Genomic DNA, 22021 nt, shown 5'->3' on the forward strand with positions numbered 1-22021 from the left:
ACATAATGTTGTGACTTTAAAACATTTTAAATGCTCATTGTATCACATCTGATGTATTTCAGAGACTTGTGCACACACAACATTTAGACAGTCTATTTATCAAAGTGATTATGAATTAGACTAGAGCCATTAATAGAGTTTTATTTAAAATAATTTAGCAATTTCCTTCTTATATACATAATTGCATATAACGTACAACATGTACAGTACTGTACACATACACAGTGCCCAGCAATCCAGCAATTTGTGTATTGTATGTAGGATGGGGTGAGGAGGGGAGAATTCAGGAATCAATGATAGCCAGTTAGTCATTTCTCACTATGATCATGTCATTTCAACTAACAACTGAGAAAAGTAAACAAAATGGGGAGGGGGGAGACAAAAATGTGCAGGAAATAAACAATGCAACAAAGGAATAAAGGTATTATGACAAATCACTCATCCAAAAGACCACTTCCCCTCTCCATGTGAATGCATGGCTTAAAAAGAGTACTTTCCATATTTTCAATGGCTAGTTAACTCTCACAAGCTCTAACACAGATGCTCTTTTCACTCTACGCTCTCAAGGACCAGCCTGACACTATACTTTGCTTGAGAACAGGTATGCCTTTCTCTTTTCCTTCTCACTTTTAGTGTGGGTCTCTTGCAAAATTGTCACACTCTCTTTAGGGTTTTGGAGTAGTTAGGGATTCTTTTACTCTTTAGATCAAGGTGTGTATGTATGCTGCCTGCTTATATTGTATTTTTACTGCCTTAAGCAGCTTCTATAGACCCTATCACTTTCACTTCAAGTAAGCAATTTTTTTTTTATTCCTCTTGGATGTTAATTTCTTGGGGCATAAAGATAAGGGTAAACACATACTCATAATGGACGCATGTTGTATCTCCAAAAAATACGCTGAACTTCTTGTAGTGTGGAATACATGTGAGAGCTGGATATGCATGTGGGTTCAGACACCGACCTTGTAGCCACACTTTCATGGATGCTGAAGGTATACCTCTACTTTGCGTATTTTCCTGCTCCCTCCTGTACTGCACAAGTATAAGCTACCAGGTACACAGATGTTGCAGTGATATATATGACCTGTCAGGACAGCAGGATCAGGATTGCTCAACTATTTACAGAAAATACTGTACACAATTTCACATGGCTATATTCAAAATTTTCAAGCTTCAAAGTTTGCTCATTTCATAGCTAAAATAAATTAGACTCCAATTGTATAATATTTAAAAGCGAAGAATCTGGGAATGTTTTATATAAAACTAATTGGGACTGTATATACCTGATCTCACTGCAAATTAGCTAACTATACCAAACACTGTTTAAGAAAAAAAAGGGGGGTATGTCATATAACGTATGTTCTTGACAGTCATTTTTTAAAATAACAGGTACAAGACACTGATATAAATCAATAAAATAAAGTATAGTAACATATATTTAAAAGTGGATGTAAATGAAGATCCAATATGCCTGTTCTATGTCCACTACACTTTATCTTCAGATTGCTGGTCCAATTCTTCCCATTTAAGCAGCACTATCAAAAAAGGCAATCAATGCTTTTTGATCATAACTTCCCAAAATTTCCAGAAGAAGGGGAACTTTCGTTTTCACATTAGTGCCTTTGAATTTAAATTTATCTATGAACAGATCTGTAATCATACCTGGAAGAAAAAATGCAAACACTTATTATTTTGACAAATTGGTGTTTCCTTTTAAATTGAGAAAAGTAACATTTATGATAGAAGACTTTGGATATTTAGAGGCTGTGTTAATAACAAATATTTATTTTAGAATGCTTTGCAACACATGCAGCATGTGGTAAAATATCTAGTGAAATGGAGCTGGCTGTCAGAAATCTGAGTGAAATCAAGAGTAATATAGAACAAATGAAATCAACTTTTTTGTTTACTTCAAGACAAGGTGTTCTGTAGCCAATATTCCCAAAGGTTTATTGGTACATCTCTGTGAATCAGGAGTCCTTGCTAGATTTATTTTTATTAAAATCTGTCTCTATAATCTATAATTGTGCCTCTGTAGTACCAAATGAGAAACACATATTTAAAGGAAATGCACATATGTGTTTCTCCTTTGGCACTACAGAGGCACAATAATACTATAGAATTAAAATTACGCACATAAATTCATTGACACAGTCATTCAGAGTCAATGTGCAATTTGCTATCTGGGCTTTTGCAATCATTTTCATTCAGGATAAGATCCATATATGAAATATATGCATTATTATTGGTGTTCTGATTCCTCCTTAGAAATGAAAGGTACTGTAAAGGTGATTGTACTAAAATCATGTGCACATCAGAGCTTTTGCACAGGAAGTCTCTTATGTTGTACAGAACTACCACCCTAGAAACAGACCTCTCTTTTCACAAGATAAGATTTAACAAGAATGGAAAAACAATACTACAGAAAATTAGGAAAACTGTGTTAATGAACCAACCATAAAGTCTTTCAAGAGATGTAGGTTGTTTTTTGTGTTCTTTGAGCAGCTCCTCTGCCTCCTCCAAAATGCTGCGGTACTCTGGAATCAGGAAGTCTGTATTTCCTTCATGAGCCTGCAATTCCTTAAATTGATATTAATAAAATGTTAAGACAATTATAAACCCTCTAAACCTGACAGAAAAGTTGAACATTGGGAGCTTAAAGATGCATGGCTACACAATGACATAGAAAAGAAATAGGCTAGATTGTCGCCAGCTTTTAGCCCAGGTAATGTTCATAATTCTTTGCTAAGAGCCTCCATCTTTAGCCACAAAGAGGATTTCCTTCTATTACTGTCCTTTGCTACAACACTTAAATAAAAATCAACTATCCACAAAAGCATATTCAAATTCTTTTCTGTACAGTTCAATATAATTTATATCTGCATGCTATTACTTATATGGTTTATAGTACTTGTGTGCAGGAAAAAATGTCCCATTTGGCTTCTTCTATGGGGACCGGTAACTCCCATAATCTCTGAACACTGACCATTCTGGCTGGGGTTGATGGGAGTTGAGAATCCGAAAGGTTCCGCATCCCCGATCTAGAAGTAGATTTGGTCTACATGAGGGTGAGCAAATACCGTATTTTTCGCCCTATAGGGCGCACTGGCCCATAGGACGCACCTCCTTTTTTTGGGGGGGGGAATAAATACAAAAAAAATTTCCCCCGACCCCAGCCCCCAGAACAGGCTGCTGCCCGCAAGCTTTGCGAGCCCGCGGGAACTCCCGCCGAGCTCGCAAGGCTTGCGGACACCTGCACGAAGCATGGGGCTTGCAGATAGCTTCCTGAAGCCTGGAGAGCGAGAGGGGTCGGTGCACACCGACCCCTCTCGCTCTCCAGGCTTCAGCGAAAGCCTGCATTCGCCCCATAGGACGCACACACATTTCCCCTTCATTTTTGGAGGGGGAAAAGTGTGTCCTATAGAGCGAAAAATACGGTAGATTTCATGTTCCGATAGGACCAAAGTGCTACTGATTGGAAGTTCAGCTGATCTAAGTATGATTATTAATCTTGGGTTCCTTAAAACGCTCCTCAATAGAGTTCAAAAGTATCACCCAAACATGAAAAACCACTACACAGTCCCTCCATAGTACTTGTAATTTTGCAACCACCAAAAGACTTACTTTTAAAGCATCCAACAGTTCAACCTTTTTAGCCAGCATTAGCTGATATTCTAATTTTGGGTGGATTAGCTTTAAGGTGTGGTTCACAGATACTTCATTTATATCTAGAAGATCACCACAAGAAAGCAACTCGTTAGTTTGTTAACTTTTATGCATTTCTAAGTATCCCAAGAAGAAGAGAATTAAGAATTCTTACCACATGATATATTGAGATTAATTTTCCTTTTAGTGGCTTCTTTAGAGAGCACATCCTTTAGAATGGATATTGTGGATATATTGTCAGATTTGAAGTAGCCCTCGCCTTTCCTATATAGAAGATGTTAGAAATTAACAACTGGTAAAAACTGTGCCAGCCTTTACTTCTCACAAGGTTCAAACTCATCCAGAGACATTAAAAATACACAATCCCATCTTTCTAGTTTCTCCTCATACACTTCCACTATAAATATCCTGACTTATATCTGGAGGACTGAGCAGAATTATACTAATTCTAAACAGTTTAAATAGTAAGCTGTTGAATGTATCTTTGGTAATTTCTCAGTTTTATCCTAAAAACCCTAGACAACTCTCACTCACAAAGGTAAGGAACCTGTGACCCTCTAGATGTTGTATACTCAAAAGTTCTATAGAATTCAAAGGGGCTTATTACCAGGTAAGTGAGATTATAATTGCAGCCTAAAGATGTTTAGGGCTAAGTTGTACATAAAAAAAGGAAACGTCAGAGATAACTTAAGTGAAAAGAAAAAGCTGGACGTTTTTGAATGCAATGTCCTGAACAAGCATGCTTTACTGGGATCTACTTTTCAGCATTTTATATATTGCCTTTCAAACAAAACCAGCATGTTTCAGGAACTGTGTTTCATTTTACCGGTAAGTACATTCAAGTTGTGTATCCAAAAAGGTGTTCTGAAAGTAGAAGCTGACACTCTCCCCCACTGGTGTCTTGTCGGGAACTTCAGGCAAGCAAAACACCACCCAGGAGTGAACTTCAGCAAAGCTGAACTGGCCTTTGAGGGTTAGTGTATTCATGGGTCTGAATAAAAAAAATATATATAAGCATTTTGTTACAAAAGAGTATCTACCATCAGAAACAAAGGCTACTTTCTAATGGTACAGCAAAACCATGTGAGGTTTCTTTGGCTTGATCTGTGAGAGCCATAACCTTCAAGAACTAACTTGGAATGTTAATCTTTATACTTTTTGCATTTTGCTAAGTTTTAGCAGGAAGATGTTCTCCCTACAAAGATAACACCCAACATCTACAAAAATTCCCATGAGCAGGATCCAGGAGATGCATGAAATCAACCACCTTACTCCAATGGAAGAAACTCCTTAGTTTGAGAAAACTCCTCTAAATCCAGCCCCTGTATTTTCATTGTAGATGCTGCAGGCGTGCCTCTGGGTTCTACTAAGCACTGCCTTGAAATGCAATCAAATCCTCTATTCAAATTAAAACAAGCCATTTGTTCTCAAAAATACCTGTCACGATCAATACAATGCGTCCTCTGATGAAGTGAAAGTGGCTTAATCTGATACTGCCGAACTTGACAGGTTTTTGGTTGAACTCTTGGAGTTACATACGCTTGCAGAGTCCCATACCGACCTTCAATTGATAGAATCTGTCCAAGGAAGGGGGGAAAGAAAGGGGAACTAACTTTCATTTTTGATGACTTCATAATTACCAGTTCTAGCAGATGGGTACCACCTTTATCCAGCAAAACACAAAGACATTTTCAAAACATCTATTTAACCACCAGTAAAATACTAAAATTAAATCCAAAAGCAGTCCCAATGAATTCAGTGAGTTTCTTCTAGGTAGCCGGCAGCCTTAACAACCATCACATCCAACTTTATCTCAGACTAACACTGGAAAAATGCCATGTAGAAGGCTTACGACTCCTATGGTGTGAGCATTTTAAAGTGTGCTTCATGTGTTTCTGTTATCTCACTGGTAGATCTGAGTGCTATTCATCTTTCCTCTGCAAAAAAGAAAGCAGCCAGCAAGCCTCAAACTTCACTCCCTCTCTTCAACTAGAGGAGGGTTGAGTGAACCACAACAGCTTAGAGGTGGAGCTGCAGCCTGCATTGTCATTCATGTAAACTGTACTAAAAGAGGCTTTAGAATTTATACTTTAATGTCATCATAATCACATCTGCAATCTCCCTAAATGAAGGTGTAAAACTAAACCATTCTATTGATTTTGTTAAAATTTATCTTGAAATCACTGTGTTCTCAACTCCATTTTCATCTGAAATGTGAATACTGAAAACTTATTCATAACACTTTTCATTCTAACACCACTGTATTACCCATACCTTCCTGAGAAATTTATTAACCTGGGTGTCTGGCAAACAGCCATAAAGAATGGCTACATCAGCAGCCTACACTTGGCTAATATAGCTTATAAAGAACTAGGGAACTTTGTGACAATTCACCCACACCATTATAAAATGGTGGTACTTTCAGAGGTCATCTTGGTATCTCTCACTGCACTGAAAGTGGATTAAACTTTCAATAATCTATTTTTAATACATGTTCAAATTATTTTATTCTTATTACAAATTGGTAGGGGACTTTTTGTTGTGTGAAGCAATTCATACACTCAATAAACCTATCCAATGGGCTAAACCTTATTTCTAAAAATACAAATTTATCACAAACTATCCTATAGTGCAATCCAATGCATATCTACTCAGTCCTCTGGGCTTCATCTAGGTACAAGGGTACAGGATTGCATTCAAAGACTTCCATTTTATACCTCACTGTTTAGTAGCTTATAACAAGACATCATGGTAAACAATTTCTCTCCACACCACAACAGTCTTTAATTGAAAATAGAAATATACGGTAATTCATGAATCAAAACAATCAATACTTGTTTCTGTCTTCTTTTAAATAGAAAAATCATTAATCTCTGTTTTCACAGATGTTCCTACCCAGGATCTTTACCACCACTGCTGCTCTTTGGATAGGTTTTAAAGCTCACACACTCAACGAACATGTTTAATCATAATTTATATTTAAAATCTATAAGCATTCCTATATTTTACCTTAAGCTCCAACCTTGTGGTATTTACTTGACAGCGATATGTGGCAAGGAGGAAGTTGCCATTTGGCTGTGGAACATGAAGATTGTGAAATAACATACTGAGAAACAGCAATAAAGTCTCATTTTTAAATTTTATTTACAACTAAAGCAGTTTAAGTCATTTTCTACAAAGTAGAACGTTTTCTGTATGCTTACAATATAGGCATATGTATCGTTACTCAAAAATAAATCCCACTGAGTTCAATGGATTTATTCCCATTAAGTAAAGGCTTGCAGCCTTAATTACAAATTTTAAAAGAAAACTAGGAAAGGTGTTCTAAAAATTGTTTGTTTTTTTTTAAAAAACCTAGGCACCCTGCGCTCTTCGTGAGAAAGGAAGAATAAATAAATAAATAAATAAATAAATAAATAAATAAAGTAGTAACAACAATTACCATCATCATCTTAACTTTCTGCAATATGAATTTAGCCCCAAAGCAGAAAACCTATAGCTGGATGCTCATCAAGTGAAAAAGTTCCAAAAATGTTAAAATCATAAAGGTCTGATATAATAAATTAGGTTGCAATCGTATACAAATTTACATGGAACCAAGCACCATTTGACAAAACTGGCCTTACTTCCAAGTGAACATACATAGGATTGCTTAAATCCTAGGCATGTTTATTATTTAGTAAGAGATTTTTACCCCACTCTTCAGAAATGTCCTCTCTGTCAGCTTCAACAATTAAACTTCACTAGAACACACTCCATGAAATTAAAAGCTGATATTCAGCTTAAGCGTTTGGAACTATGTAGAAAAGATCTGGCATTTTACATACCTCTGATTCGCAGTCAACAACACTAACCACAGCTGAATTTTTATCCACATCCTTTAGATCTATTGGAACATCACACTATGGAGAGAAACAGTAGCAGGTAATAGGAAAGGTCAACATGCGGATGTTTCAAATATACTTTCTCAATTTACATAAGTTATCTTCCCTGAGAAATTTTACAGCAAAAATAATATTATGGTAAAAATAAGTATTAGGTAACCATACATCCCATGGAACACTTCAGAACTCAAAAACAATGCACACAGTAGTAAGGAAAAGGTGTATATGATGTAAAAGCACAAAAAGGAGCCAGTTTCAAAAAAGCAATTGATTGTCATCAAAACAAGTCCAAACCACACAGATTATTAGCAAATGCTTAGTGCAGATATAGTTTGAAATCCTAATCATATTGTTCCCTTGGAAGTAAATGGGTGGCATAAAAGCATGTATTAGTGATGCATGATTGTAGCCAAAGACAACAATCCAAAGAAAGTCAAGTGCATCCAAATCTCACTGGAAAATATTTTAAACATCCTTATGGTGTATTCAACTTTCTGCAAATTGCACCGATAACTTCAGCATGTGTCTTTGAAAAGTTAGTGCTTGTGTTGACTTCTACATAGCCTGAAGGGAATGAGCCCATCTCACCCAGTTACAGGCATTCTGCACAAGTGCAAGTTTCAGAGAAAAGTTAGTGCATACTATTAAATAGTATTCCACTTAGTGAAATTATCTAATTTAATATAAAAACAAGCTAACACATATTTAATTTTAAAAATAAAATCAAAGTTTCCAAATACCCAAGTCTACAAAGTTATTCTAAATAATGTCTCACCTGAAGCAAGACAGTATCAATTGCTGCCTGGACTTCTAAAACAAGGCTATAGCTTGCATCATCTCTATTTAATGTAAACTTATCATTTATGCTGAAGGTTGGGACTGCTGACACAGCAGTGCTGGACTGAGAGGACTGCTGGTATTTTTCACGTTCATGAAGTACCTTGATCTGTAGCTGTTCCAATTCATTCCTATGGCAAACAACAGAATGGTAGGCTTAAAAAGCTGCTCTAGAAAACAAACTGATGCCTGGAAAACAGTTTTTATCTTGATATTTTCCATCTAGACTGAAAAAAAATGTTTTCAGAAATAATTCCACAAATACTGGATATAAATGTATTATCAAAGTTCTGGTCCTAGAAAAAAATATTCAGATGAAAAGTGCATAATAGGGTTAAAGCAACAGAACTTCATTTTCTATATTTTTTCCCTAATGCTTGTTTTCCTTTACTTCCTTACTTTGACACCATCTTTCAAAAATTGTTCAAGTCAGTGGACAGAACAAATATGTTTTGGTAACATCTGTTCAGTTCTACAGCTTACGAAAATTTATCTGAGGTAACAATTTTTTGATTTTTTGCTTTATTTAAAAAACCGGGTCTCTTCCTATGAAATGTCACAAAGGGATCAAGAAGCCCAGTCCCAGCAGAATGTCAGTTCACAGGTCTAACTTACCAAACTGGCACTGCAACTTATAAAATATCTACTTTAAGTCTGAAAAAGGCAGAAAGCATCTCTTTCAGTACATCCACATAGTAGCAATTTTGCACCAGAAAGGTGAAAATTATAGGGATGGCTTACAGGAAACCAAACAATGTAATGAAGTGCACATAGTTGAAACTATGATACTATTAATGAATTGCTGTACTATCACAAAGATTCTACTGGAAATGTTGTAAGTTAACTGATGTATAGTTATAACCCAGCAGGTAAGGTTAAATATCTGCTCCGGATATGCACCAGCATAAGGCAAAGATTGCTAAAGTATTTTCTCTTTTGCATTGTAATAAAACAATTTATTACCTTAAGGACAAAACCTTGTTCTGCATTTCATGAGTCATCTTTAAGCCATCCCCTGATCCACATTCTCTGTGGGTAGGCTCTGTAGTCAGTCCTGACACCCACCCTAAAAGGAAGATATGAACAATTATGAAAAAGTTTTCCAGGTGGATTATGAAGGTAACACTGTCAGAGGCTCTAACCAGGATCCTTAGGGTCTGAAACTGAGAACCAGCACAGTGAACTATCATAGAAACCTGGAATAGCTCAGTTGGTAGAGTACGAGGATCTTAATCTCAGGGTTGTGGGTTCGAGCCCCATGTTGGGAAAAAGGGGGTTGGACTAGATGACCCTCGTAGTCCCTTCTAGTTCTGCAATTCTATAATTCTATGGACTGTTCATATGCAGGGATAAAAACCTCCATCAAGTTGAAAAGGACATACAACACCAGCAACTGGTATGCAGATGAAGCCCCTTCAATGGCCCCAGCCCTGGTCAGCAGAGCACTATACTATCTGATTGCTGTGCATCTAGGGCCCAGATTCCCAGGTTAAGCTACTGATTCAGGGAATATGAGCCAGAGAACACATTCTATGACTCCATTGTTATTTTTTTTAAAAAATCCTGTTAAATATATAAAAATTCCAGATATTTAGAAACATTTTCAAAAATAACCTGAATATGTTGCTGTTATGATCTCATCATAGCCCTCTTTCCCAACACAGCCACCTTGAACAGATGTGACACTTTCTGACAAGGCCTAAAAATAAGACAGAAGAAGACTTGAAGCATAATACGTGTGCTAGATTCTATTTAATCTTTAAAAATGGTATCCGTTGAGAAAAAAATATACTGTATTTTTCCATCTATAAGACGCCCCCATGTATAAGACCATGTATCTTTTCTGGGACTCCAAATTCTCTCAAGGGACAATAAGAATAGCCTAGCATGACTGTTACATGCAGAGATCTGTCCCACCTGCTTCTGATTGCATTCTTGTGAGATATAAATGCCTGGTGCACTTCCTAGAAACTTATTATTTTAACTGTCCAGGGATAGGTTCTTAGGGCACACTATACAGCTACCTTGCTGAAGATCTATAAGTCTGTGCCTGGTCAGTGCATGGGCAGAAGAGCTGGAAACCCAGGTGTCCAGCTTTAAGTTCCATGCTGGTAGAAAAGTGAAATTTAAGTGTACTAAATAAAAGAAAAATACTTCCCAGCTCTTCTGTTAGCATAATAGGAAGCATCACAATGGGACTTTACATAATTCTCAGCACCACTTGTGGCTCTTTTCCTCTCCTGGGAATAATTTTATGACTCTGCATTGGTCAGCAGAAAGAGTAGAGGGGGAATAAGAGGAGGGTTTGAGGATCTCTCTCTAGATATGCAAGCTTCAGCTCTGCTGCAGTGCTGCATCACAGCCTGAATCTCTGATATTTATATATTTCTATTAGTTTCTGAAATATTACATTGGGCATCACCCTGTACCTGTGGGATCCTGGACATAGACATGTGCAGTTTTGTCCCAGCCTCTCTATTCCAGGGCTGGAAAATCTGTTGCTCTTCAGATGTTCTTGGACTCCAGTTCCCATCAGTCCAAACCAGCATGGCCAACAGATAGAAATTATAGTAGCTGTAGTCCAAAATAATCTGAAGGGCCACAGGTCCCCTATCCCTTCCCTATTCTAACATTGGCATTCAGTCTTTACCATACTTGCTAGTAACACATATGGCTCAATAAATGTGAAAGCAATATTTGACAGAATTTTGTATAAAAGAAAGTATACTAAGAAAATTTCCTTCTACATAAAGTAGTCATTAATAAACTTACATATTCATATCTAAGGATAGGGCTTTTTGCATATTCAAAGTTATAGATTTCTAACATTCCATCATCACGACCGATGATCAATTCTTTAACTCCATCTCCCAAAATATCAAAGCTATCCATACATAAGATGCCTGAAAAACAGAACAGGAAGCATGTATCTACATCCAACTGACTAATCATATCATCTTGTAAATCTCACATGCAATTTAGGAACCTAGGAAACTTTCTTAATTATACAGAGTCTGGTCATTTATCCATCTAACTCAGTACAGACTGGTAGCAGCTCTTCAGGGTTTCAGACAGGAGGCATTCCCAGGCCTACCAGGAGATGGCAGGGAATGAACTAAAAACCTTTTTCAAACCAAGCAGATGCTGTACCACCGAGCTATTATCCTTCCCCTTTAACTAAATAAATAGAACTCTGTTAAGAACTATCACCCAATACAGGATGAAATCAACTGGAATTACTGCATTATTACTAGGTTCTTAAAAGCAGAATGTTAAAATTTATCTATGAGAAACTATTACATGTTAGGTGGGATTGTTGTCTGATAGATGGGTATTTCACTCCAGTAATAATAAAGTACAGAATTTATAGAAACAACCCCAAACTGAATACTAACATAAGGCATTGTTGGTTGGTTATTCTCTTCATGGATATACCACACCTGCCATTTATATACTTGCGCATATAGCAGGATATGTCTGCCACAAAAATGGTAAAACTGGTCACACACTATTATTATTAGTTTGAAATCTGATGTCATATTAGAATGTTTAATGTCTGCAAAGCACGGCATTGAAGTTTGGAAAAATAAACATGCAGTCGTCCAAAATAAGTGCTATCTAGAGTTCAAATCAAAGTTTCAGAAGAGGGCTGAAGAACCATTTCCCAACAGTCCAAAACTGACCAGTGGGATGATCAAGAAAGCACACACCAGCTCCTTCTCATCCTCCCACTACTAATCCATGTAACTACACAATTAAGAAATACTTGCAGAAGAATATCTTTCATGTCAGTGCAGTGTTTGTTGACCATTGTTTCCATGCTGAAGTTACACGAATCTAGAGCATCAATTTATTAATCAGAATCACATTTGCATGCAGTTGTGTTAATCTGTAGCAGCTTTACCATCCCCTAGGTCGCCTGAGTACTGTTTCTGCTTTTAAGTGTCCTTCTGCATTCCTGTCCTTTCTTCCTTTCTTGTTTACTTCTCTGGTGGGAGCCCACAATCAAGAACAAGACTGATTGCATGTTAAGAACTGTAATCAGACTTGCTTCAGTTGTATTTTTAATTTTCTCACCAAATTCTAATCAAGAAATAAGCGGGGAAGCTGGCTGTAAACTTTTCCATTTGAACCAGGTGCAAGTGGACAAGGTCAACAGGCCTGGCAGATCTCATTGTTTGTAACCATGTACTTTTTGCAGTTTGAAAACCTTATTTTCCAAACACTTTAGCATTGGTACATACTCTCTCACATACACACTCGCACAAAGTCCCCACTCAGCAAGTGATGAAGTGGGGAGAGCATCTTTTCTCCCTTCAGGCGGGCATAATGTCCTTTCTCTCTGAACCAGATGCCAGCTACACTGGCACAGCCATGTCAATATTCCCCAATAAAAACATGGCCAAAATAATATATGCTATGAATGACATGCAGGAAAAGAGAAGGACAGATGGTGGGATTGTTTTTGTCACACCCTGATATGAATGAGGAAAATGGAGTGGACAACATACACAGTCCAGGTAGAAAACATAGACACTGAAGTCCATGTATGAATTGATGGTAACTGTAATTGTTTTTGAGAGTTGACAGTGGATGTGATATTTCTTATAAGTTATTTTATACAAATGCAATATGCAAACCACAGAACTAAAGGGAGCTATTTCTCACTGTGCCTGATGTGAATAACTATGATCTAGTGGTAAACTCTGAAGACACCTACCACCTCTTTTTTTCTCATTTTCAATTTTCCACTTTTCTACTGGAGAAACACCAGAGATCTCTACTAGGCCAATTTTACCATCAGATGTCCCAAACAGAACTTCTTCACCAGAGTCACCTAAGAAAATAAATTAAAAGTAGGATTAGTTTTTAATAGGCTTCCTTTTAACATTAGATTCAGTCCACAAAGATTCTCTGTATCACACTAGCTCAAACTGAGGTAGAGAGGGCAGGAAGGAAGAGTTGCTTTGGTATGTTCCAGCTCCAACTCTATGAATAGAGGCCCCCTTTGGCAATCTTTCAGTTTTGAGTGCTTGTTCTTGATGCTTGGGATATAATGGTGATTCTGTTGGTGTACTGCCTACCCTACTGCCCAACAGTCTCCTAATAGTAATACTAGGACAATATTACAGATTCTATGTCATGCTTTTTATTGAAATAAAATGCACCAAGAAATTCTGCTTACCACCATTTCCATTGTTCAAAGTCAGAACTGTGGGTGGACCTGGAACTTCCATTTCATACAGCAAATCTGACCCCTCAAGAAAATGAAGTAGAAACACGGTTAGTTTCAACCCTTGACTTTTTCTTTCGTTTTAATTTAGAGGGATGGGAATGTGGTGTCTTCCCTGACAGGTGGTGTAAAAGGAAAGCTTTTAAACAAGCAGCATTATTTTTCTGCCTTTAGGCTAGGATAAAACCGAGGGCCTAACCTATCCTATCTAAACCAAAGCCATGATTTCATTGCCAAGCCTATTAACACCACTGAAAAAAAGATGTTGTTAAGGGAAGGTTGTGTGCAAGGATAACCCACTCAAGTGACGCCGAAATAAACACATATACTAAGTGGAAGAATAGAAACTTTACCACCCCACCCCATGCACCATCCCTACCCCACCCTCTTTCCTTCCCAACCTTATACTGCATGTAACACTAACGTCTCACAACAAATGAAACTGATCTATAGAAAACACAACCTGAAAAAAGAGACAATGCAGTACTTTTGTAAACTGAGAAATCTTTAATAAAAATTATTTTAAAAAATATTTAAAAAACCAAGGGCATGTAAGTGTATTAATATGGAACAGAAACAGAAAATACTGGACAAACTGTCAGATATTATATAAAGTCACTTATTAAGATTCCAAACAAAGCATCAAGTATGATGCAGGAGTCCAGAGCTTCAGAAAACTAGGCTTCTGCTAAGGACAAGGGGGAAAGCTGTTGGAAGGATGTAATTCCAGGGATCATAGAACTCCTAAAAGGCATATAGGAATATAGGAAGAATATAGGAAGAAGAAATTAACTGGCCCAATTCAGTCATGAAAGGAAAGAAGGACTTCCAGGCAGCCCCATAAGTGACAGTTTTGAGGCTCAACTATGCAACTTGGAGTTTACCAGTTATCAGATGAACTGCACCAATAGGATTTTTAAATGGGAAAAACCTTTGGAATAAATATCCCGAAGTACAATTAAAATAATAATACACTTCTGTTTTCTCAAACAGGTGTTAACAAGGTATCTACTGGCTATTTAACAACTGCTATTGATAATGGCAACAATTAAGAAAGGTATACCTGCAAAACTCTAACGACTCTATCTTGACATGCCAATACTGGTGTAATGCAAGACAGCTTCTCTACTGGAAGGCAGAGAACATCATTGATTTTGTCTCCTGATAGGTAGTAATGCTGATCCTTACAGTCACAGTAATGGTTATAGACATAGCTTGCACCAAGAAAGAGATCTGATCCGGATATATGCCTAAAATGATAATAGCAATAATCAATACTATATTCCAATCACTGCCACCAAAAGTTAAAATATTTCAACTACCATTCCTATGCACAAGCTATTATATTTTGTTACGACTGTACAGGCACTTAGCATCAAATTAAACAAATGTTTTTAAACAGTAGTCTGTTGGCCATTTTAGAATAAGTAAAGCCACTGCCATTGGGATCAGAAGCAAAGACGCCATCTTTCCCCACTCAGCATCTTCAAGGCAAAACACCACACCCCCAGGTCTTTAATATGTGTCTGGAAGGGGGGGGCTGCTGAAGGAGATTAGAAATGTGGAAATGGCAAAAGGGTTAAATGTTCTCATTTTCCAATCACCCCCAACAGAAATATTTTTTCCCTATTTGAGCTACCATTATACATGGTTTCCAAATGACACATAGTTTAGCCTCCTAGGTGACTAATTCAGAAGAACAAATTTGGTCTGCAATTTAAAAGGAAACTAGTAGAATAAAATGACTCTCATTCTCATTTGCTTGACATCACAATAATTTTTACTTGTTTCTGTGTAATGTTGGATCTCCTGCTGGAGAAGCACTGGTTTTGATCATATTCTTATTTTATTGCTACCACATTCTAAGTGGTAATTATCTTTCAGGCATTATTTTTAGGTATTCAATCAATGCAATATTGTTTTATAAATTATATCATTAGCACATCTGTACAGAGCATACATATGTTTGATTACAGGAGCACGCTTACAAAAAAGTCTTACTGCTTTTGAAATCACTGCACTATATATAGAACCTTCTTAACAAAATTTTATTTTAAAATTCTTAGGGATATTCCATCTCTTTGAGAGCTATTGTCTAAATTCTAAGTAGCTTTGATAAGCAGCAGTAATTCAGCTGAGATCTTACAAAAGGCGGATTAAGAAAAGAAAAAATAGTATTCCACTGATTATGCACAGTATTAAGGCAAGGTTAATGACAGCTAGAGAGAGTCTGAAGTCTATAAAAGGCTGACATAGAAAAGAAAATAGAATCAAATCATGTTTGCCACTATATCAGTACAAAACAGTAACCAGACAGGAGCATCAAATTTGGATTTGGAAAACCCAGAATCAAACATCTGGTCGCTTATGAAGCTCATTGTGTTACCTTTGGCAAGTCATTTTCTCCCAGCCTATTCCCATGGTCATTTGGGGGATAAAATACTGCTTTCAACTATTCAGAGGAAGGATGTAAGAATTAATTAATAAAGCGTCTAAATATTTCTAGTTTAGCTCTGAATGTAAACTGGTACAAGTAAGAAGCATGTTTATTCAATTAGTTTATTGTAAAATACCATGATTCCAATCTATTTTTGGAGACAGATAATAGTTTTCCAGGAACTGAAAGATGCATAAAAGAAGTATCATTGTCCATGATGCGTACACCAATTCAACTGTTGGTAAACAAGTTCTGTAGTGATCCATAAACATGCAGATCTTGTTTGACTGAATTGATATGTTTGGCCAGACAACATGTTTTTAAATGTTTTATCTTCTTACATTTCGTCATAGAATTGTAGAGTTGGAAAGGACCCTGAGGATCATCTAGTTAAACCCCCTGCAATGCGGGAATATGCAGATGCCCCATACGGGGATTGAATCTGCAATCTTGGCATTATCAGACCAAGTTCTAACCTACTGATTTCTGTGTCTCTTTGTACTCTGCCTTTCTTCCATCATGGAACTCAAGGTGGAATTCAAGGTGCCACACATGTGGCTTCTAGGAGGTGTCCCATTCAGGTACTGACCAACTCCAGAACAACTTAACTATAGCAAGTTGGTTGCTTCATGTGCCTTCAGACCATAACTGGGAAACAGAAAGACTAATAGTCCATCTGTTGACACTGACTAGCAGCAGCTCTCCTGAGTTAGGGGCAGGGGTCTCTCCCCGCCTTACCTGGAGATGTCAGGGATTGACCTTTGGACCTTTTGCATGAAAGGTATGAACTCAACCAGTGATCTGCAGCTTTCCCCAAATGGGATAGCTCAGTTGGAAGAGCACGAGACCCTTAATTTCAGGGTTGTGGGTTCGAGCCCCACACTGTGCAAAATATTCCTGCATTGCAAGAGGTTGGACTAGATGACTCTTGTGGTCCCTTCAAACTCTACAATTCTATGATTTTTACGAAGAAGCAAGGATAACAATGCTGCTATCATTCTTTCAACTTGCTTAAAAACTATTATTTGACTCCAACTATATAACAAAATGTATCACTTAAATTTCAATCATACGCACCAAAATTTGGTTAAAAGTAAAGCAACAGATTGTACAGCACATCAGCATTTAATTAGATTATCAATACTTTATTATGTCAAACCAGCTTATGGTTTGCATCAATTACAGCAGATTAAAGTAATATGCACAACAGGTTCAGATATTACTCTGGAAAACGCAGTAAGAAGATTTGATTTGTGATTTAATTTAATTATGAATCAGCTAAAGTGTTGCACTGTTTCAACCTTATCTTTCAATTAAACTGATTAGCTTTTAATGACTCAGCTAATTTCTGTGTTTTTTATTTTAATGACTTTCATTAAAGTCAGTGCTTGTGTACGCACACCGCTGAGGGCAAAATTACTGTTGCAAAAGTGCAGGATGGAAACTAGACCTTTATATAGAACCATACACAAATAAAATTTATGCTAAGATTCAAGGCAAATAAGGAGTATTAGAATACATAAAGTGATTGTTAAACAGGACACAAAAATGTAACATATACTTATTTCATTCATTAGGATAACAATTTAGCACCTAAATGACAGTAACACATCTAAGGCTACTAATGTATTTTCCAGTATACATACATAGCTTTGATGTTCTCAGTGAGGTTGGTGTTAAATGCAAGGAACTGCTTCCCTTTCTTTGTGAAACCTCTAACCTCAGACCCTGCAGCCACAAAAATTTTCTCCTGGGGTGTATTAAGAGCACCTCCCAGTTCTAGTCTTGCAATCTTTTCCCCTGGCAAGGTCTTGAATACTGGCTAAAAAAAGAAGACAGACAATGTTCAGTGCCAACGTTCACGACAAATCATAATATGATATTAGATACAAAATATATATGTATTCCATTTTGTATGCTTTTAATTATTTTATGCTATATATATATATTTCAAAAAGTGAGCTAGTGATTCTAGTTAGTGTGATTCTACCATGAAAAGCACAAAGTTCATACACACAATTGCAAAATGTTCCAAAATCCGGCTAATAAATGCTCACAAATAAACCCAAACAAGAGCTCATACCAAAAGGTCGGCCAAATAAGAACAGTTTGCACGTTTTCTTCAACTGACACCACAGGGTTTCATCACAAGTATTTTAAGACCAAGGTCAGAGCTAAGAATGCCCTACACTAGCATCACATAAATCAAACCTTGCTTTGTGAAGTGACCCAAAGTCTGACCTCAGTGTCTTAGCTTAATGGAAGAGGGAAAATATAGAGAAATCAAGATAGCAGAGCCATAGATTATGATGGTAGATCCTTGTTTTCCAATAACTAGCTCAATGTTATGATCAACATAACTGCTATTCAAAAAGATGCTTGAGGATTCTGTGGGGAGAAGCTTCTTCAAGAGAATTTAATCAAATTACTACAGTGAATTTGTGAGCATTACATGTATGCCTAGGGTGGTTGTATCATTTTATTTCGAAAATGTCTAGAATAAAGCACAAACATATGGGGGGGGGGAGTCCATATGTTATCTGTAAATTAAGCTTCATTATCAATTAATTAATTAATTGGGGGAGAATTAATTGAAAACTACATAGAGAAGTTACCTACCACAGCCTCTCCTTTTTTCATACCAAAACAGGTAACAACACCATCATGATCTCCAATAACAACCTTAAAAGTAAAATAATAGGAAGTTATGTCTACATTAGTCATCTAAGAGTGCAAAGTTAATACATTTATATGTATTTCAGAAATCTATAGAAATATAGAACTATATCTCTGTAATCCATACTTTTCCTAACTCAACTCCAAATGCGTATCTGATATTTCAACTTGGATGTTTCCTTACTGTCTAAAACCCAGTATGCCTAAGATAAATCCTTTTCCTCTCCAAGTTGCTCTTCACATCCATCAATATCACCATCCTGCTTGTTGTTCAAACACAAAGCTTTGGCTTCATCTTTGAATTCTGCCTCTCCTTTATTTCCCATATTCAATCTGTCACCAAATTATGTTGCTTTCCTAATACCACAAATACAGTATCCTTTTCTTTTGGGGCAATTCTCTCTATTACCACTCTGGTTCATTTTCAAGCTATGACCTAATTTGACAACACAACTGTCTACTCTACAGCCTTCCCACATAACAACACAATCTACGCACCTCTATCCAAAGATATGCTGCCAGATTTCATACTTCTTTTGTCATTCAGAACACGCAATACCCACCCTCAAATTCCTGCAGTGATTTCTGGGTTCTCACACAAATTACTTGCCTTTAATGTCTTCATTCCCAACTCAAAAAGTATAAAAAGCTTTTTGCATTCATTCTTTCCTATCTTTTTTATGTTGCGTTCTTATGTTGTCTGCTCCACCATCAACACTTACATTACAAGCTTTTGAGGAGAATGGCTCTGTGACTTAGATAAAATGATATTTTATATGATTTTGTCATCAGAGTACAATTTGTATATGTAATCATTCCCAGACAGAAATATTTCAAAACAACAAATTTCTATACCTTCTGTGTGGCCTTGCGCCCTGATGCAGGGAGCAACTTCATGGTCTTCTGAGATGTCACTCCCACCTAATTGGGGGAGAAAACCATTTCATTATTAATGCTTCAACTCTTGTGGTATAAAATGGATTGTCATGTACCACAATACAATCAATACAAAGTAGTTATTTTAACATGATTAATATGAAAAGGTATATTAAGATTTTGTCGTAAGTATAGTGTTTCTAACAGCAAAATCAATACAAAAAAGGATCCTGTGGTAATTATGGTTGTCATAAATTGTTATAGATTATCATAAAAACATTTACTAGGGAATAGGCTGCACCAAACACAGTGGAATTTAAATCCAAGAAAGCATGGATAGGACTGTGGCAACATTGTAGCACAAGCTTTCATGGACTGTCTTCACTTGCCACACAAACACATACACAGATATAGAAAAACCTGTCAATAGTGCCCAAGAATAATGAAGTGCAAGAAATACTGACTGTGACAATTCTATGTGAATACAGTGAAAAACGGTGGTTGTGTTATTACCAATTATTGCCCTTGTGTACAATAGCTGTGTCTATCATATATCATTTTAGCTCTATATAGTGATGCATGAAAAAGAAGCTCTAATTGTGGGGCAGGAAAACTGAAAAAAAAATCACATCTGGCAACCAATGCACCCCTTTGGTTTCAGATAGTACATGAGTAGCTGAGTCTAAAAAGCCCAGGACACAAATTTTCTCGGCCCTCTAGCAGCTATGGTGGGTTATTTAACATCATGTAAATGTATTTTGCGTTAACTCAATTCTGACCAAACTAAGCCTTCTGATGTATATTTTGCTCTAGGGGGCTTAGTTTGGTCACAATTGAGTATCCACTTCCAGACAAATGCAATGTCTTCAGAGAAGTCATGTAAGGGTTAACCATGAATCAGGGACAGGAAGTGAATTAATACACCTTTTACCCCCTTCTCAAGTGGTATTTTATGACTGTTGTGAACAGGTTTGGGAATGGCAGAATAAATCTGATTATTTATTTAAATACATTGCTGATGTGTTACTCCATCCTAGTTCTACAGAAGATATACTGATGCATCTGTTTGGAATTGCTCCACCAACCATAAATATAATTTAGTTTTTTAATATTTAACAAGACTTTTAAAAGCATGTTTACAGACGAAAACTGTTTACTACATTCTATTATTATTATTCCATGACGGCTCCATGTTTTAATAGTAAGTTAAAACACAATTTTTGTCAAGCAAGCGCAACAAAACCACAGCAAACCAACAGCTGAATATCCATTTATTTCAATAAAGGGATTGTGAAAAAAGCTAACAAATACCCGACCCACACTCTCTTCCTGACAAAAAACAAACAAACCTGTGTGACACTTAAAAGCTTGTACACTTTAATCTCAAATTAACCTCTTCTGTGACATCACTTTTCTCAATGCACCATGTTGAGAGCTGTCTATGGCAGCATCCTCAATGACAGGATTACGGTGGTGGGGTTTTAAAAAAAATAAAATAAAGACAAACAAACCTATACAACTCCTGCATCTAGAAGCCATGGGGTTGACAGGAGGGGCGAATCTGGATGGCTATTTGCTCTTAAATCAGGTGTGGCACTCCAGATGTTGTTGGACTATATAGGACAGGGATAGGCAAACACAGCCCTCCAGATGTTTTCAGACTACAATTCCCATCATCCCTGACCACTGGCCCTGTTAGATTGGGGTGATGTGTGTGGTAGTCCCAAAACATCTGGAGGGCCGAGTTTGCCTATGCCTGATATAAGAACACGAGTCAAACCATTAGTCCATCATCTAGCTTCATACTGTTGACCCTGACTGGCAGTGGCACTCCGAGGTCCCAGTATTTCCCAAGCCCTACCTGGAGATACGGACCATGCTGGCCCGTCTCCAACTCCCATCTAGCCTGGCTGGAGCTGAGGGCAGTGAGGCTGCAGAAGAGGCACCCGGAGGGCCACAGGTGAGCCGGCGGCGCTCTCGGCCCTGCCTCCTCTCCCCTGCCTTCTGGTAGGCCGGCTCCTTTGCCTTTGCCGCAAGGCCATTTAATTATTCGAAACCTGAAGCAGCATCACCGGTTGAATTTCCGCCTGTGAAAGGAACACGTGTCCGCAACGGCGTCAGGGGGAGGCAAGGAATGCCGCTCTCGTTCTCGCGCGAGGCGAAGCAGGGGGTTTCGCTGACTGACACGCAATCTCGCCCACCTACCCACCCACCCCCATCTACCTGCAGATAATCCACCCGGCTCAGGCCCAGGTCCATGGCGGCGAGCCTCCCGCGCTTCTAAGAAAAGCAAACCGTTATCCCTCTTCCCTCGTCCCGGGCGCTGTTTTTCACCACACAAACATCACCGCGAGGCCTAAAAGCTCCCGCTAGGCCCCGCGTCACCATGGTAACGCGACCGGACTACGCGCG

At 37.5% G+C, this 22021-nt stretch overlaps 1 protein-coding gene across 3 annotated transcripts; it reads right to left on the reverse strand.

Annotated features, from left to right (window-relative positions):
• Nucleotides 1-127: 127 nt before the first annotated feature.
• On the reverse strand, nt 128-22021 carry BBS7 (Bardet-Biedl syndrome 7). Of its 3 annotated transcripts, XM_081925832.1 has the most exons (19): nt 21833-22021; nt 19589-19654; nt 18677-18739; nt 17704-17879; nt 14684-14870; nt 13573-13645; nt 13108-13224; nt 11160-11290; nt 10002-10086; nt 9351-9453; nt 8326-8518; nt 7494-7568; nt 6676-6741; nt 5104-5243; nt 4493-4657; nt 3821-3930; nt 3625-3728; nt 2457-2580; nt 128-1662 (listed from the first exon to the last, which is right to left on the reverse strand). In XM_081925832.1, the coding sequence occupies exons 1-19, from the start codon at nt 21866-21868 to the stop codon at nt 1526-1528; spliced, it is 2151 nt and encodes a 716-aa protein (XP_081781958.1). In that variant the 5' UTR covers nt 21869-22021; the 3' UTR covers nt 128-1525. The 3 variants fall into 3 exon arrangements, with proteins under 3 accessions (XP_081781958.1, XP_081781959.1, XP_081781960.1); XM_081925833.1 differs by lacking the exon at nt 4493-4657; XM_081925834.1 differs by lacking the exons at nt 18677-18739; nt 19589-19654; nt 21833-22021 and adding an exon at nt 16007-16072 and having other exon boundaries at nt 17704-17838.

Source organism: Podarcis melisellensis, assembly GCF_964234715.1.
Source record: "Podarcis melisellensis genome assembly, chromosome: 9".
Lineage (NCBI taxonomy): Eukaryota > Metazoa > Chordata > Lepidosauria > Squamata > Lacertidae > Podarcis > Podarcis melisellensis.